Raw genomic sequence first — 17,816 nt, 5'->3', positions numbered from 1 at the left:
AGGACTTGCAGAGTACAGTATTCAAAGATTGCTGGTTAGGAAGTCCAGAGAAGAGACATGTGGATAAACCTCTCAGAATGGACATAGACTGAAGATATTTGTGTCTCATGTGAATGCTTACCAAAGGACATCCACTGTACAGGAGGCTCCTGATAATAAGGCTGGCAAAATTACATGGTGAGTGGATGCCAGGCTTTTTGCCCCATCATCTCATAGTTTACTCAATAGGGCATGAACACAGTAGCCATGGTGACAGGGTTGGAGGCTATGCATCCATTACAAGTTCAACAATGTATACTTCCTCTACCTGCCAACAGAGACTAACACTATCCCCCAATCTGACACAATTGCCCAGGAAACAAGGCAGCCAAATAAGGGTAGTTTGATTATATTGGAAGGAGCAGATGTTTATCCTCATCATTTCCTGCTGGAATACATACATATTTGGGACATGGATTTGCCTTCTCTGTCTGCTTCTGCTTGCACCACCGTCTGTGGGCTCACAGAACTGCAATCCCTAAAGCATTCTGATCAAAGAACTCATTTCATAGCAAAGGAAGTGCAGCCACATACCCTATCATCCAGAAGTGGCTGGGATAACTAAAATTGGAATAGCTTAATGAAGACATGGTTACAGTATCAGTTGGGACACAACATCCCAAAAAGATGGGGTTCTGTCTTACAGGATGCAGTCTCTACATTGAATCAGAAATCATTATATGATGCTATCTCCCCATAATGATAATACACAGGTCTGGGATTCAAAGGATAAAAGTAGGGGGGTGCCTGGGTGGCTCAGTTGGTTAAGCATCTGACTTCGGCTCAGGTCATGATCTTAGACTTCATGGGTTCGAGCCTCGCATCAGGCTCTGTGCTGACAGCTCAGAGTCTGGAGCCTGTTTTATATTCTGTGTGTGTCTCTCTCTCTCTCTGCCCCTCCCTTGCCCCCCTCCCCTGCTCTCTCTCAAAAAATAAACATTAAAAAAAGGGGGTGACAGTAGGAGTGACTTCTCTCACTACATATACAAACCCCACTTGCAAAATTTTGGCTTCCCACACTGGCAATCTTGAGCTTTGCTTGTCTGGAGGTCTTAGTGATCAAGGGATGCAGGGTGGAGGGTGGATACTTCAACCAGTAGCACCACAATGATTCCATTGAATTGGGACAGGAAGTTGCCACCTGGCCATTTTGGGTTCCTATGCCACTGAGCCAAAAGGCCAAAAAAGAGTTTACTACTGATTAGAAAGATTGACCTTGATTGCCAAGGAGAAACTGAGTTTCTGCTACACAATCGGCAATGAGGGCTACGCCTGAAACCAGGGGGTTTTCTGGGGCTTCGCTTGGCATATTCATGTGCAATCGTTAAGATTAATGCAAAATTATAGCAAAAACAAAAAAAGTCTGTACAATTTTGGACTTGGATCCTTTAGGGATGAAAATTTGTATCACTACACCTGAAAAAGAATCCTGACTAGCTGAGCCTGTGGCTGAGGGCAGGGGACATATGAATGGGTAGTGGGAAGATAAACCTGTAGCTCTCAGTTACAGGCGCATGGGAGACACAGATCACTTACCGAAACAAGCACGGCAGTGACTTTGTGTATTTTCTTTCCATTTATTATATATGTGCTTATTTGCATATGCTATCCATTTTCTTCTCTCCCCTTCTTCCCAATGTTATTTCATATGCAGGTTGTTGAAGATAAACTTTACAACTTAGTGTGACTGAATCTGGGGAGTAATTCATATGGCTAGTGATGGATACAGTGACTGTTGGGCTTGTGCACCTTTTGAGTGGGGGAGAAAAGGGGAGACATTTTCATTTCTATGAAGGGTAGCTGTATCTTGTTGGGTGGAAACAGAGTTGCTTAGTTGCTGCATGGAAGTTTAAATGTATGGAGAAGGATGCATACGGAAGCTGAGTAGTCACAGGGGTGGACTGTGCTGATTACCGATCTATTGCCTCTTAATTCCAAATCCATCCTTCATTGTCTTTTTTTTTTTTTTTTTTTTTTATACTGGAACATCTCTCCCTTGCCACCTGGCACAATTTTAAACTTTGCCACAGGGAACACTGGAAGGACACTGGTGGGATCCTATGGGCAGCTCCTAAAGTGTGTGGAACCAGCAGGAAGATTCCCCTGGCACCCTACAGGTGTTGTGCCGCTCCCGTTGGCAGTTTCTCAGTGAGTTGTGGGGTGCAGTTCCTCCCAATGGACAGCTGCTCCCCACCCTACGCTGTGCCAGAGAGCAGTTTCCTAAGTCTGCCAACTCGGGGCCTCTGGAAACTTCTCCATCATGCAGTGGCAGGCCACGCCACACCCTCTCTGATGATGTCTGGCTTTCAGCCTCGGGGGTGGGGTGGGACTTCTGTAGCCATTGGGGTAGTGGCTATTCTTTTCTAGCTATTCCTGCATTCTTAGTTATCTTTACCCGTTAGAAGCCAATTCCCTGTTAAATGAAACTTTCCTTGTTGAAATTGCTGTGTAGTTTCATTCCCTTGACTGGATCCTGAATGAAAGAATTATGAAAGTGGTATTGTAGTTATGTTGAAATCACAACAAGAAAAGGGTTAAGCTTTTAGAGGTACATAATGAAATCCATATGGGTGAAATGTTACGATGGCTGAGATTTTCTTCATTCATAAAACAGCTGGTGAGGAAATAATATGATTGACCATGCATGGATAAATTTGAATCTGGGCGATTAGAATATAGAACTTTACTACATGATTTTGTCTGTATTTGTATATTTGTCAAATCTCCATAATAAATAAGTTTTTAAAAACCTCTGAACATCCTGATGTTAGTGCACAGGAATTTGTGCAGGAGCACAACACCCCATGGGGGCCATCATTCCAACAAACCGGGAGGCAGTGAGACTTCTGCCCACTCCTACAGCCCCCCCAGGATGAAGAGTCGCTTTTGGGAGACCTCTTGGCCCTCTCAAGAAGGTCAGATTTAATTTAACCTTATTAAACCGCTCCATGCCTCTGTTTCCTCATGGACGAAACGAAGATAATGATAGCACTTACTTCATTAGGATTGTGAGGACTATAGAAGACTATATATATTTTTTAACAATCTTAAACCCACTAAATTGTAAGAAAGGCCATAATTTTATGTACTGCTAAGAAAAAAATGCTATCAATTAAACTATGGCACAATGTCTTAACTATAATCCTGGATGAGAAATGGATTAGTCACACACAAAGCCTCTTGTTGCTTTGAATTTTTCCAGCTATTCTGAGGGATTTGGCAATTTCTCTTGCCTTCAGTGGCATTGCTGGACATGTGATAAGCAGTCCTTTTGCTCGTATTTCAGTGACAAATAGACAGCCTCACCTACCCATAGGTATATTCTTGTCTTAGAACCCCTAAGAATGTGGCTGTTACTTTGAAACGAATTATCGTCATATCTCCTCAAGAAGTATTCATTTGACCATGTCAGATTTATGCTCACTGCTGTTTTTATGCCTTTCTGGGTACACGGTAAATTTCTCAAATCAAACCAAAAGGGAAATCTTTCTGAAGAGATTTTAAAAGGCAATTCAACTCCACATGGGTGATACCAAAGGGATACAGCTCCGCAGAGACAGCTAGGACCAAGTTCCCACAAGTAAATGACAACAGACACAACTGCCACCTGACCCCTTTATCTGTGACATGCCACACATTCAAAGACATATCCCACTGAGAAAAAAATGTGCTTTTTAGAGTTGATGAAATGCATATTTCAAGTAAAGTTATTTCATTGCCTGGCAGAATCTGTGACATGCCACACATTCAAAGACATATCCCACTGAGAAAAAAGTGTGCTTTCTAGAGTTGATGAAACGTGTATTTCAAGTAAAGTTATTTCATTGCCTGGCAGATACTAGCCGATCCATAAATGCTGGTTCTGTTCCAAATGCAGCTTTTAAAGACTGTGTTTTTCTTCTAAAACTGCTCTGTCCGATACAGGAGCCACTTGTCACATGTGGCCATGAACATTTAAAATGAAATCCAATAAAAAGTATAAAGTAAAAATTCAGTTCCTTAGTTGTGCTCACCACTCACGTGTCATTAGTAGCTACCTACCTACTGGCCGTTGCAGATGAGAACATTTTCATCATCACACAACGTTCTACTGAACAACACTTTTCTAGGAAATTCTATCAATGGGGACATCAAATTGTATGCCATAATAGCTTTGTTTTCAAAATTTTTGAATTTCACGTAAATTGGAGTCAAGATGACATGAAGGGAAAAGGAGTTGCTACCTTATATTTATTAATCAGAATGGGTCCAGAAGCAAAGGATAGAGATAAAACCAGCACTCCGCTGACTAGTAAATAGAGTATTGTCAATTTGTACTAAGCACTTATATACATAGAATATGTTACTAAATGTTCATATCACTCACATTCTCTACACTCTTTCCATTTCCACCAGTACCTTCCATTCGTGCTATTTACCTTTAATATAATTATTTATGTGTTAAGGCTTAAATATGCCATTTAATTTTTTGTTTCCTGCTTATTCTTGGTGCTTTTTCTGTTTTCTTTTTCCTGCTTTCTTTAACGTTATGTAAACATTTTTAAAACTTTCACTTTGAGGGGCGCCTGGGTGGCTTAATCAGTTAAGCATCTGACTCTTGATTTTGGTTCACATCATGATCTCAAGGTTCGTGAGTTTGAGTCCTGTGTTGGGCCTGCTTGGGATTTTTCTCTCTCCTTCTCTCTGCCCCTTCCCATCCAGCATGCATGCTCTTTTTCTCAAAACAAATCAACTTTTAAAATGTTTTCATTTTGATTTATCTATAGTGTTTCCAAGTGTATATCTTTGTGTAGCTTTTTTTAGTGGTTGCTGTAGATATCATATTACATATGTAATCTTATCAGTTTACCTGATGCTTGAGTTTAAAGTGTCACTTTATGAATTCATTTTAAGTATAGAAAACTTGCCTCTCTTTATATCCCTTTACCCTTTTCTATTTATAATAAATTTATCTTAAATATTTCCTCTCCATAGATTGGGAACCATATCAAATCATGTCATAATATTTGTTTCAACCATCAAACATAGTCTAGAAAACTCCAGAAAAGTAAAGTCTATTGTATTTATCCATATTTTTACTCCTTATTTAATTCTTCCTTCCTTTTTTTTCCCCCCAAATATTTATTTATTATAAGAAAGAGAGAGAGAGAGAGCACAAGCTGGGGAGGGACAGAAAGACTGGGGGAGAAAGAATTCCAAGCAGGTTCCACACTGTCAGTTAGAGCCTGACACAGGGCTTAAACTCATGAACCATGAGATCATGATCTGAGCCGAAATCAAGAGTCAGATGCTTAACTGACTCAGCCACGTAGGCACCCCTCTTCCTTCTTTTCTGAAGTTCCAAGAATCCTTCTTTTATCATGTTCTTTCTATTTAAAAAACTTCAGTTAGTCATTCTTTTAGGGCATGTCTATTGTCTACAAATTCTCTTTTCTTTCGTTTGAGAATTTCATGACTTTGTCCTTCATTCAGATGACATTTTTGAGTGTACCTCTAGTATATTTTAGCTGGAAAAGGATTCGGGGTTGACCGTTCTTTTCTTTTAGCACTTGAAAAATATCATGTCATTTCTTCTGGCTTCCTTCATTTCTGATAAGAAATCCACTGTCATTCAAATAATTTCTACCACCTTATTCCCTCAAAAGTAAAATACATGTCTTGGAGATTTACACATTTTTTCCTTTGTTTTTAATTTTTAGAGGCTTGACTATATGTGTTTGTGTGGACTTCTTTCTTTGTGTCAGTTCATCTTGTTTGGGGTTTGCTCAGCTTGTTGAATATATAAGGTGTTTTATTTTTGTTTTTTGCCAAATTTGGGGAAGTTGCAGCTACTACTTTGACTACTTTTCAACCACACCCTCTTTCTTCTCTCCTCGTGGGATTTGAATGACATCAATATTAGCTCTTTTAGTACACTCCCACAGGCCTTTGAGGCTCTGTTGTTATGTTTCCCAATTTGTTTTCTCTGTTGTTTTGGTCGGGAAATTTTCGTTCTATCTTCAGGCTCACTGGTTTATTACTCTGCATTCTGCTGTTGACCCTACCCATTGACATTTTTACTTGTTACTGTCTTTTTCAGTTCTAAAATTTTCACTTTGTTCTTCCTCGCATCTTCTGTTTCTTTGCCGAGACTTTGTATTTTTTCATTTGTTTCAAGCAAGGTCATAAGTGTTTGAGGCATTTTTTTATGGTGGTTGCTTTAAAATCCTCTTAGATGATTCTAAATTTTTGCCACCTCAGTGTCTTATCTTTTCTCAGTTGAGGTTTCCTGATTCTTGGTATGATGAGTGATTTTAGATTGAAATCTGGACATCAGAATTTCAGGTGATGAGACTCCGGATTTTATTTAATTCTTCTGTGTTAGCAGGTCTGCTCTGACATTATTCCAGCAGGGAAAGCAGAGTGCTGTCTCATTTCTACCAAGGGTGAGTGGAAGCCCAGGCTTCCCACTTGGCTTCTGCTGACACCTGAGTGGGAAGGGCTCTTCATTACTCCACCAATACCAACTTGGTTGGAAGGGGCAAGGTGCCTCCTTACTGTTCCCCATTCGGTCTCCATTTAACCCAGCGGGATGTTGGAAATGGGTGGCGGGGGGAGACGTTGTTACTGCTTAGCACCAGTGAAAGTCCCAGTTCCTCACCTGGTGAAGTTTAAGCTTCCTATCTGGTCTTTCTAGCAGAGGTAAGACATTTTTTTTTTTTTTTTTTTTTCTGTAGTGTTAACTGAAATTGAGTGGTTATTGTTTAAAAATTTTCTGTGTTCCTAGGCTGCCCCTGTCCTAGCTCTTTGACTAGTGTAATGGGTTGAACAGTGACCTCCCCCTGCCACCAAAGTAGGTTCATGACCTAATTCCCAGAACCTGTATTACCTTATATGGCAAAATATGTGATTAAGGATTTTGAGAAGAGGAGCTATCCCAAAGTATTGAAATGGGTCCTAAATCCAATGGGTCCTGTCTCCAGAGACAGGAGAGATTTGATAAATGGAAAAGGAGGCAATATAACTACTTATGCAGAAACTGGTCAGATGTACCGATAAGCCAAGGATCACCTAGAGCCAGCAGAAGCTGGAAGAGGAAAGGAACATGTCTCCCCTAGAAACCTTGAAGGGAGTGTAGCCACGCCAGCATCTTAATTTCTGACTTCTGGCCTCTAGAACTTTGAGAGAACAAAATTCTGGTGCTTTAAGCCCTGCAGTTTGTGGCCATGTGTTACAGCAGCCCTGGGAATCTAATACCACTAGAGGGAGCCAGTCTCCTCAGTCGTGCCTCTGGGGTGGCTTCTCCAGCACCCGACTGGGGAGAGATGAGGCAAAAGCAAAGCCCACAGAACTCCCCACCACGTCCTTCCTCAGGTCCAAGGTCCCTAGATGGTCTGCTGGCTTCTACCTTTCAGAGTCTTCCTCTATTTGTTTATAGATAATGTTGACAGGTTTCAGCCATACTTAAAGGGAGGAATAGGGGAAAGTACATTTACCTTATCATTTTGGAAGGACAAGTCCTATCTCCCGGTTTTCACTTTTTTTAATCAATTAGCATATTCCAGTTAGTCTTTTCCTTTAATATAAAAAAAAAAAATGTTTTAAAGTTTATTTATTTATTTGGGGTGGGGGAAGACAGAGAGGTAAAGAGAGAATCCGAAGCAGGTTCTGCACTGTCAGTGTGGAGCTGATGTGGGCCTCGAACTCACGAACCCGTGAGATCATGACCTGAGCCAAAACCAAGAGTTGCTTAACCCACTGAGCCACCCCGGAGCCCCTATGTTAGCCTTTTTAAACCATTGCTTTGGTGATGTCATTTTCTTGCTAAAATTCTTCAGTGAAGCTCATAACCCTTAGTCTCGCATTCATTCCCTCCCCAGTCTGGCTCCATCGCAGCCTCCTGTTCTGGTCTTATTTCCCACTATGTTCCTCACCAGTGTTTCCAAAATCATGCTGTATCAAATGTTACACTCACATGGGGGAAAAATGGCTCTGCTGTCAAAGGCATTTGGCAAACAGTAGATTTACACAGTTAAGCCAGTTTATTATTGTAGGACTCTCAGAAACTTTACTATGCCAGTGTACAATGGGAATCTCCAAGAGGCAATTAAAGCATGAAGCATTTCCTAAATGTACTTGGCCCTGAAACCCTTTGTACTGTTTCCATGGAAGCCAGTTTGTAAAATCCTCCTATTCCAACTTTCTTTTCTGACCAAACTCGCCTATTTGTGATCATCTAAACTCGTTTTGTTTTCCTGCTTTTAACATAAAGAACTTTTGTGAAGTGTCAAAGAAGCAGTGCTGTGCTAAGACAACATCAGATCCAGGCACTATTCAATTTTATAACATTTTCCATTAAGCTGGTTTTTGAGTTCCTAAGTCCTGACCATAAATATTGCCAAAAACAGGTTGTGGAACCCAGTATAAATGCTTGAGTCATGTTGCAAAATATAGAAACTATTTTTTAAATAAGTCAATTTAATAATACTGCTAGATGATATGAGAAACAGGCGCTCCCCCATCCCAGCACCACCGCACATAGATGTGTCTGAGCAGGGACAGGTGTGGGCACAGGGGTCAGCAGACTTGTGGTTGACAGAAACCCTTTTTTTCTTCCGTTCTTCTGCACAAGAGCTCATTCGCAGGTAGTCTCCGGGACCCGAAGGAAGGAAGCTGCTCTCTGACCTGGTGCTGGCAGGTCACTCTGTGGCTGAAAGGGCTACAGATGGGGAGAGCTGGCATTAACCTACGACCTTGCCAATGGGGGCACGACCACCAAAGTAGTGGGTAAAAGGGAAATTTTAGCAGCAGTGAAATGAAAAGAGGAAGAGAAAGGATGGGGCCATGCCAAGTCTACAATTTAAAAGTCTGTTTAGTTCCAAATCCAGATGAAACATTAGCTGTGAGGACAGGCGGATCAGGACCTCTGGAGATCAGGAGGGGTCAGGAGAGGGCAGGCTGACACCAAGCGTCCTCCACAGTTTGTCCTGAAAGAGTCATGTTAGACATTTGTCCAGTGATCTGTGGGGCAAAGTACTTTGAGAACTTTTTCCAGACCAGAGGAAGCAGCTGCAGTGGCTTGGTCTCCCTAAATGCTCATGCTTGGCATCAGTGTTTGCTGAGCCTCCAAGACGCAGGACTTCCAGTGTGCAGACAAGTTGCTGGCGGCGCCTGCAGAGGACGCCAGCCCTGGCCCACGGTGAATGTCACAACTCCTGGGGAAGTGAGAAGATCTTTGCCTGGGTGCCGAAGACTGCTGGGACATCATGACAGCGGGGGCCACCATGGGAGGGCCTCGGGGCAGGCAGTCCCATCAGGTGGTCAAGGCCACCCACACAGTCAAGAGGCCTGTTCCAGGCCATTCTGCTCTTCTTCTTCCGTCTGTAACCAGCTCCAGTCTAGAGACTGAAAGTCAACAGGCATGTTAAAAATACAGTGGCCACCAATACACCTCGGATTGTTTGTCTTCCTCAGGAGGCGACCAGCACAATTTAGAAGGAAATTTAAATCCTCTCATTAGTAACAGTCTTGTTATTGCAGGGTACTCTCGAGCTAAAGCTACATTTTCACAACCGTAAGGGAACTTTCCTTTGGCCTAGCTTAAACCCCCTCAGATTCCAGGACTATGGAAACTAGACAGGCAGTTTTAGTACCACCTGTGGCTCATAGCACTTCTGACTGTGGGTAGGTGGTACCAAGAGCTAACCTCAGCTACCAGTTTCCAACCCTACCAGATGAAATGGCCTGATAAGACTTCCTATTTCTCTGGTAGGAGTGCAAATAAGCAGTGAAATGATCAAAATACACGCTGTCAGAAGGAGGATGGGCAGAAATAAAAGATAGCAAAAGCCCTAAACCAGAGACGGACAGTTGAATAAATAAGAAGTGATTACAATTAGTAGTGGTATCCTCTCTGATTCTTCTGGAAACTGAAAAGTTAGGGGGAGGCTAGCAGGTCACCGTATTGGCAGGAAAGGGTCTTTTAAAATCTGAGGAATGGCTTAGCATCTCTGAACCTTTGCCATAAATGTACCTGTATCTTGACCAGTTTTTCATCAGGTTAGTTTCCCTATAAGTAGTACTACCTACTGCTAAGCTCTGAGTCCCTGAGAGGCGGGGCTGTGACAGGTCCTTGTTTTAGCCCCAGACCTCCATGCACACAGATGCTTAGCAGTGCTACAAAAACCACAGGGAGAGAAAGACCTTCTCAGAATGATGCTACCTCCCTTATCAAAATTAAGCGTTACAAGGATTAAATGAGATAATGCACATAGTGTACTCGTATCCATTCAATAATTGTTAGCATTACTCTGAATAAGAAGAAGTCTGTACTAGAAAAGCATAAGCATATACTGAGATGGAGGAAACGCTGGATTGCCTTTGCATTTTCTTTTTCTGGCTTGCTGTGGGGAGAAAGGACACGGAATATGTCGGATTCACACAGGCCATTACCCTTAAACTCTGGTCCTGCTCTTTGATGGTATCTTGCATCACATTTTCTAGCTGGGTGCAGAGCGTGTGTGCTTCAGCCACCAGTTCTTCACTAAGGAAAATGATCAGATTATTAGAAAATGGTCAATGTGAATTTTCAGAGATAATGCTACAGGGATTTTGACAAGATTTTAAAAATGAAGTTACAATTATTTTGATGCTGAGTGTCGTAAAGCACCGTGTCACTGACCAGTAATCTCCTTCATCTAGTTAAGCACTTTTCAGAAGCCCACGCTCAGCCATAAGTGTTACCATTCACAATGTGAAAGAGCAAGCAGATCTCTTTACTTCAGATAATTGAATTTAATTCTCTCTAAACTGCCAAAATCTAAAGATTCCTCACAAATCACCTGTTTTCCAGTTTTTGAAATAGAAAAAAAATATACAGACCACGTAATTTCACCATTTCCATAGTTCCTTGAGATCTGTGAAAAAGCAAGTTCTGGGAACTGATTTCATTTAAACTGCTTTCTCTTTTTCCAGGATAAGAAATGTACCTGTCGTGAATGGCCATGGGGAGAAAGGGAAAGGTATAATAAGCCACTGTCCTATTTTAGCCTCAGCTCTAGGACATGGATGGACAGCCTGTGCTCCCAGGACGACTTTCCCAGGGCTTCCAGGATATCATTGGAGGGAAAATGCCAAATCCAGGAAGACAGTGCCTTGGAAATCCACTCACCTTACAAAGCATGACACTCTGATGGAAGGAACACAGGCCACATTTTTGCTCAGCCTCTTCCACGTAGCTACCAACTAGGTTGAAGGCTTAGGGCCAGCTCCAAAGGGCAATGTAAGAGGCACAGGACCTGGTTACTATCCTCAAGCTCACAGTAGGTTGGGGAAAGAATTAACAATCTAAGGTCACGTACAATTAAGTACCACAACGTATAGGCTATGAATTCCCCAAGCACAGGAACAGGATTTTTATTTTTTTTATTTTTTATTTTTTATTTTTTTAATTTTTTTTTTAACGTTTATTTTTGAGACAGAGAGAGACACAGCATGAACGGGGGAGGGGCAGAGAGAGAGGGAGACACAGAATCGGAAGCAGGCTCCAGGCTCTGAGCCATCAGCCCAGAGCCCGACGCGGGGCTCCAACTCACAGACCGCGAGATCATGACCTGAGCTGAAGTCGGACGCTTAACCGACTGAGCCACCCAGGCGCCCCTATTTTGTTTTGTTTTTAAAGTTTGTTCGAGAGAGAAAGAGAATGAGTGGAGGAGGGACAGAGAGAGAGATGGGGACAGAGGATCTGTTGAGAGCAGAGAACCTGATGCTGGGCTCAAACCCACGAACTGTGAGAGCCAAAAGTCAGACACTTAACTGACTGAGCCACCCAGGAGCCCCAGAACAGGATTTTTAAAATAGCTTTATTGATCTATCTATAATTTAGATACCATAAAGTTTACCCATTTAAAGTGTGTAATTCGATAGTTTTAGTGTATTTACAGAATTATACAATCTTGACCATAATCTAATTTTAGAACATTTTCATCATGCAAAAAGAAACCTTGTGCCCATTACCAGTCACTTCCCACCCTCCCCCTCACCTGCCCTAGGCAATCATTAATCTATTTTTTGGTCTATAGATTTGCCCACACAGACAATTTTAACCATTGCCAGTGCCTGAGACCCGACACATAGAGGATGTTGAAGAAACTGCATGGGACTGAACTAGAAACAAAAACACCCAAAGGCGGTCCAAGAAGAGAGAGCTGTGTGAGTGGTCAGGGCATTGGAGGAGAGGGAAGCAGATGTGTCCTGTAGGTGGAAGGACCTCCCAGGACCAGCCCACAGAAGTTCTGGAACTTCAGAGTGCATCAGAAACCAGCCAAGGCTTCTGAAAGGCTGACTGCTCTGCCCTGCCCCTGAGCAGCTGATTCAGCAACTGCATTTCTAACAAGTGCCCAGATGCTGCTGATGCTGCTGGTCTGGATCAGACTTTGAGAACCACTGGGCCAGGGCAAGGAGTCTGTATGGGAACTGGGGATCAGCCTAGACAGTGGCTGAGGTGGCTGTAAATGTCTAAAAAGGCTCAGGTTGAATCCTCCGGGGGAGTGGGAAGCCACTACTAGTTACTGGCCAAAAAATAACTTGATCGAGTGGTATTCTGTGAAGACTAATTTGACTAGGGAGGGCTTGGAGGCAGGACTGGATGGGAAGCAGGGAGGCCAAAGGCCTCACAGAAAAGGCTGAAATGCTCTGTTCACCACCTTAGTGGCAGTGGCCCAAGCAACAGGAGGGGAAAGCAAGGCAGAAGTGGGGGGCGAGGAGAGGCAGTGGGTGGAAAACCCTAATATGGTAACTCAGAGCGGTGGGAGGTGAGAGGGAGGAGGCGGGATGACTGAGGCGTGGCCAACAGGGCACTCCCTGCGGGCAGGCTGGTTCTAAATGACAGATGATGGCTGATGGGACTATATAATAGCATGTGACTGACTAGCACGTTCAATCTCCTCATTAAGCAATTAGTAATCCAATCCTTAGACAAGGCAACTACTTAGCAAGTTGCAAGGCACTAGAGAGCAAAATATCACATTTGCTTGGATATTAACAAACACAAACTCAATACATGCACAAAATTGCTAGACACATAAAATGATCTATCAGTGATAAACATGCATGTCTATTCCCATGACTTCCCAGTGCACCGGGCCATCACTGGCACCTTACAGTGACCTACCTTTTCTTGACAGACTCAGGCAAGCTGTTAGGGGCAGTGGAAGGCTGAGACATTAGCTGACCAGAATGACTGAGGCGAGCAGCATTCATGCTATCTGGGCTTCCACTCACAGGACCACGAACTTTGCTCTAAAAGACAAAACCAAAAGAGAGTCAACAGAATTTTGGAGCAAAGGGATGATTCCAATTTTGCATTCACACCATGGTATTTTCTCACGAAACAATAGGTCACAATACACTAGCTATTCCTACAAATTTTTAGTCAACATCCCTGCATATGGCCACAGTCTTCATTCAGGCTTAGAAAATCTTTCTGCATCTATAGGTGTGCTTTTTAAAAAAAATTTTAATGCTTATTTACTTTTGAGAGAGAGAGAGAGAGAGAGAGAGAGAGAGAGAGAGAGAGAACGCAAGGGGCAGAGAGAAGAAGACACAGAATCCGAAGCAGGCTGCAGGCTCTGAGTTGTCAGCACAGAGCATGACGAGGGGCTTGAACTCACGAACTGTGGGACCATGACCTCAGCTGAAGTAGGATGCTTAACTGACTAAGCCACCCAGGCATCCCTATAGGTGTACTTTTTGATAGAAGATTGTAAATATAGGGAGATTGGAGTACCTGCATTTGTAAGCTTCGTTCATTAGTTTGATTGCTTCAGAAACTCTCATAAGTAAACTAAGAGGGAGACATCTTTGCTGTCTCAAGTAGAAGCCTGAGACATACCAGAAGGTTGTAAGTGGCCTTCTGTGAATTGCACCATCTGTGGGACAGCCAACAAGAAAACCAATATGTCTGACCCCCCGGCTGCTGCAGCTACCCACCTCAGTCAAGAGGTTAAGCCTCCTGCTTCAGGGGCTCGCACCTCCTCACACCTGCAGCCCGCAGATGACCTATGCCAACCTTCCCAGCACCTCGTGCTTTGCCCCACTTCAAGTTTCCAGCTGAACTCTCATCTGTTGGCCTCACGTCTTTTTACAGACCCGGCTCCTGCCCTTGCTGCGGCCCATGGGTCTTCATCCTGCTCAGCCACACGAGCTATGGGACCCATCCTGGTTCCGCATCCTTCCTTCCAGCTGAACGTCAAGGTCTGGCTTCAACCAGTCAGTCAAGCACCCAATTTTGCTCTGCAGATGGTCACCCGTGGAAAGACCCAGACATCCACCTCCTCCACTTAGCCTGGGCCTGCAGGAGAGCAGTCCTTCCACTGTCCTGTCCTGTGCACCCTAAGGGCTGTGCAACTTCAGTCCCCAGAGCAGCGCCCCCCGCTCAGTGGTGACGTTTGCCAAAGTCTCAAATCCATTCTCCAGCTGCCATGAAGGATTTCTCTGAAACCCAAATGTGATCATACCATTCCCATACTTCCTTCGACATGAGAGAGAAAAACAAATTCCTTAGTGTTTGCTATGCCTGCGAAAGCACGTGTGGCCTGCATGAGCTCGTCCTCGCCTGCCTCTCCAGTTTCATTCCAAACGATACCCTTTTGCCCCACACTACGTCACTCTGCGTGTAGCACCCGGAACACACACACTCTTTCAGGCCTCTGTGCCTCTGATAGAGCAATGTCTTCGTTCTGGAATGTCGTCTCCACCTGTCCACCTCATTCTTCAGTTGAAACAACCCTTCCTTGTGAATGTTTCCTGTGGTTCCCTCACCTCCAGGTCTGAAGCTGACGTTGCTCCTTCACACTCATGCTATGGCTCACGCTCATGGCACCACAGCTGCTGCTGAACACTTCCTGCCCCACATTTGAATTCACTTCCCTGTGTGTGCCCCTCTGATTATGAGCTCCTGGGCCGGGTGCCATGCTTCTTTCCCCCTTTACCTCCAGTTTTCATCTCGCTCCTGGGCACGTGGTCAGCGCTCAGTAAACGTCACATGAATGCAGATGGCATATCAGGCTGTCACTGGAAATACCTCAATTTCCCTCTCCTTCCTAAAGCTTCTCTCCTTGTCATCTCTCCTTTTTAAATTTGCTTCCTTTCTTACAGGAGGAAATGTCACTCATCCCTTCCCCAGGCCAATCCTTCCATGCATGCCCATGAAGCTGACACCCTGCTGTTCTCAGGACCTGGACACTCAACTGTCTCCCACCTCTTTGATACTGTGACTCTCCCAGTGCACTGTCTCCTGCCTGACCTACAAATACGCTCCAGTCCATGATCTTAAAAACACCATCCTTGTACCCTGCCTCCACCTTAAGCAACTATCTTCCCATTTTCCTCTTTGCTCTTAACCACCACCAGTGGCTAAATCACTCTTTCATCATAGTCAACCTCGCTGCAGCTGGCATAGTGTGGGTCTTTCTCCCATCAGCTCTGGTTTCCATGGCTTTTACATGGTTCTTCTCCTTCTCTGTCCCGGGCTCTTTTTTGTGTCCCGTTTTCTCCCTGAGCAGCATGCAGTGGAATCTCAGCTACATTAAGACAGTGGGCACAGAAAGTGTGGTTGACAATACTAAGCAGCACAGGCTCAGATGAGGATCAATCAGGTCATGGAGACATGCACTGTGGTGCGTGAAGGTCCCTCAAAAGATCTGCCCATATCTTAAGTCCAGCAACCTGTGAATGTGACCTTCTTGGAAAAAGGGTCTGCACAGATGAAGTTAAGGATCCTGAGAGGAGATCAACTTGGACTACTGAGGTGGGAACCACATTCAATGGCAAGTGTACTGATCTGAGACACCCAGAAGACAGACACGGAGAAGAAGGCCTTGTGAAGACAGGGACAGACAATAGAGTGATGCGGCCAAGGACTAGCCAAGGACTGCCCCGGGCCACCAGAAGCTGGAAGAAGCACAGAAGCATTCTCCCCTAGAGCTTGCAGCGGGAGCTCAGCCCTGCCGACACCTGGATTTTGGACTTCTGGCCTCCAGGACTATAAGGGAATAACTCTGCAGTGCCGCTTTGTGACAGCAGCCACAGGAAATGCACACGTGCAGAATGAAACACACCTGGTGCGGCCCTGACTCGGCCCCTCCCTGCTCCCTCTAAGTCATGGAGAAGAGGAAGGAAAACTGAGCCGTGGCAGTTGAGTAGTGTCTGTCAGTGGCTTTGCGGTCTCTCTTGGAGAGTGGTGACAGCAGCACGGAGGTGGAAAAGAGGCTGGCGGGCTGGGGGCTGAAAGCCCGGCCATGGGGCTCACTCACACAAGCAATCTTCAGGAGATTCCAGAGCTCCTTCTGCCGCTTCTCCTGAAGCCGGACAACAGTCTTCTCGTCTTCGTTCATTAAACTCACCACCTCTTCCACCTTGGGCAACAGTTCCAGAGCCTTCTGCTTGCAAACCACAGTTTTACTGTAAAGAATAAATGTGACAAATTCCAGTGGCATTTGGGTTGGAGAAAGGAGGAAAACATAATCCCTGGTAATTATGAATCCAACAACATCTGCGGATAAATCTCCTTCAGGGTAAGCAAGTCAGAGGGCAGTGAGAAAATGGCCTCACATGGGTCCTTGCTGCTTCTCTGAATTCCACCCTGGAGAAGGGAAGTTGGGGCGGATACCTGAGCTGCGTATAAATCACTCGCACTTTCTTCTCAAAGCCTTGGATGGCCTGAAGAAGCAGCCGGACCATTTCAAGACTGTCACCATCAGTTCGTTGGTCTGGAAAGAGGCAAAGAGCCCCACAGTTCCTCCAGTGGCTGGCAGAGTGTCAACGCCATACACATGACAGAACCAGGCACATGTGGCAGACAGAATGGCCCACTTACCTCTGGGTTTTTCCCGAAGTCTCCTGTAAAGCTCCCTCGCTTGCTCTTCTCTGAAATATACAAAGGAGAAACTCTGTCAAGATGTGAGGTCAAATAAGCACATGTGGGACACTGGTTAGTCAACTCCTGCCAGTAGAATCACTGACTTTTAGAAGCAAGACCAGCACTACGCCTTGACTGGAGGAAATTACTATTCCTGGTGATACTATAGGTGATGCCTATGATGAGGAACTGATGGCTCTCGTTATCAAACCTCACCCTTCTCTCCAAGAGAATCTCTTTTCTCTTTTTTTTAAAGTTTATTTGTATTTACTTTGAGAGAGAGAGACAGAGAGAGCAAGCAAGGGAGGGGTAGAGAGACAGGGAGAGAGAGACTCATAAGCAGGCTCCATGCTGTCAGTGCAGAGCCCAACTTGGGGCTCAAACTCACAAACTGCGAGATGGTGACCTGAGCCGAAACCAAGAGTCAGATGCTTAACCAACTAAGCCACCCAGGCATCCCTAATGAGAAAGAATCTTAAGAAAGGGAGGTTCTACTCTGTCCCTTGGAATTTCCTGTCCACGTGGCTTCTGCAATGGTGATTCCAGTGCCATCACTGGACCTAAGCCTGGAGAACACGGGCTCCCTGTGAGAACTCAAGCCCAAGGGTAGACACAAACTTCTATCCCTCTTCCACCTCAACACAATGAAACTACCTGACATTTCAGAGGTGACTCTCATTTGAAAACTAAAGGAGAATAATGGGTTAAATAACTCGAGAAAATACAGAATACGAATCATCAGATTTCTTCTTTCTTTTTAAACGAATCATCAGATTTCTGATGTTCGAGATTCTGGTCCTGAGAATCCTGGTAAAGGCACTGGAGGACAGTTCTGAGCCCAAGTGGGAGCTCCCAAGAGTTTGAGGCAGCTCGCCTGCTC

The 17,816-nt window shown here is 44.4% G+C and overlaps 1 protein-coding gene across 5 annotated transcripts in view; it reads right to left on the bottom strand.

Annotated features, from left to right (window-relative positions):
- Nucleotides 1-1,989: 1,989 nt before the first annotated feature.
- Nucleotides 1,990-17,816, bottom strand: part of IKBKB (inhibitor of nuclear factor kappa B kinase subunit beta) — an 80,532-nt gene continuing 64,705 nt past the window's right edge. For all 5 annotated transcript variants that reach the window (XM_060653442.3, XM_060653443.3, XM_060653445.3 and 2 more), the window contains 6 exons: nt 16,895-16,944; nt 16,688-16,787; nt 16,332-16,479; nt 13,190-13,317; nt 10,471-10,561; nt 1,990-9,423 (listed from right to left, as the gene is read on the bottom strand). In XM_060653442.3, the coding sequence (XP_060509425.1) occupies nt 9,358-9,423; nt 10,471-10,561; nt 13,190-13,317; nt 16,332-16,479; nt 16,688-16,787; nt 16,895-16,944 (583 nt within the window). In that variant the 3' untranslated portion in view covers nt 1,990-9,357. The remainder of the gene's footprint in view (nt 9,424-10,470; nt 10,562-13,189; nt 13,318-16,331; nt 16,480-16,687; nt 16,788-16,894; nt 16,945-17,816) is intronic.

Source organism: Panthera onca, chromosome B1, assembly GCF_046562875.1.
Source record: "Panthera onca isolate mPanOnc1 chromosome B1, mPanOnc1 haplotype 2, whole genome shotgun sequence".
NCBI classification, from domain to species: Eukaryota; Metazoa; Chordata; class Mammalia; order Carnivora; family Felidae; genus Panthera; species Panthera onca.
The sequence above is the reverse complement of the archived record's forward strand: the minus strand, read 5'-3'. Positions and strand labels throughout refer to the sequence as shown.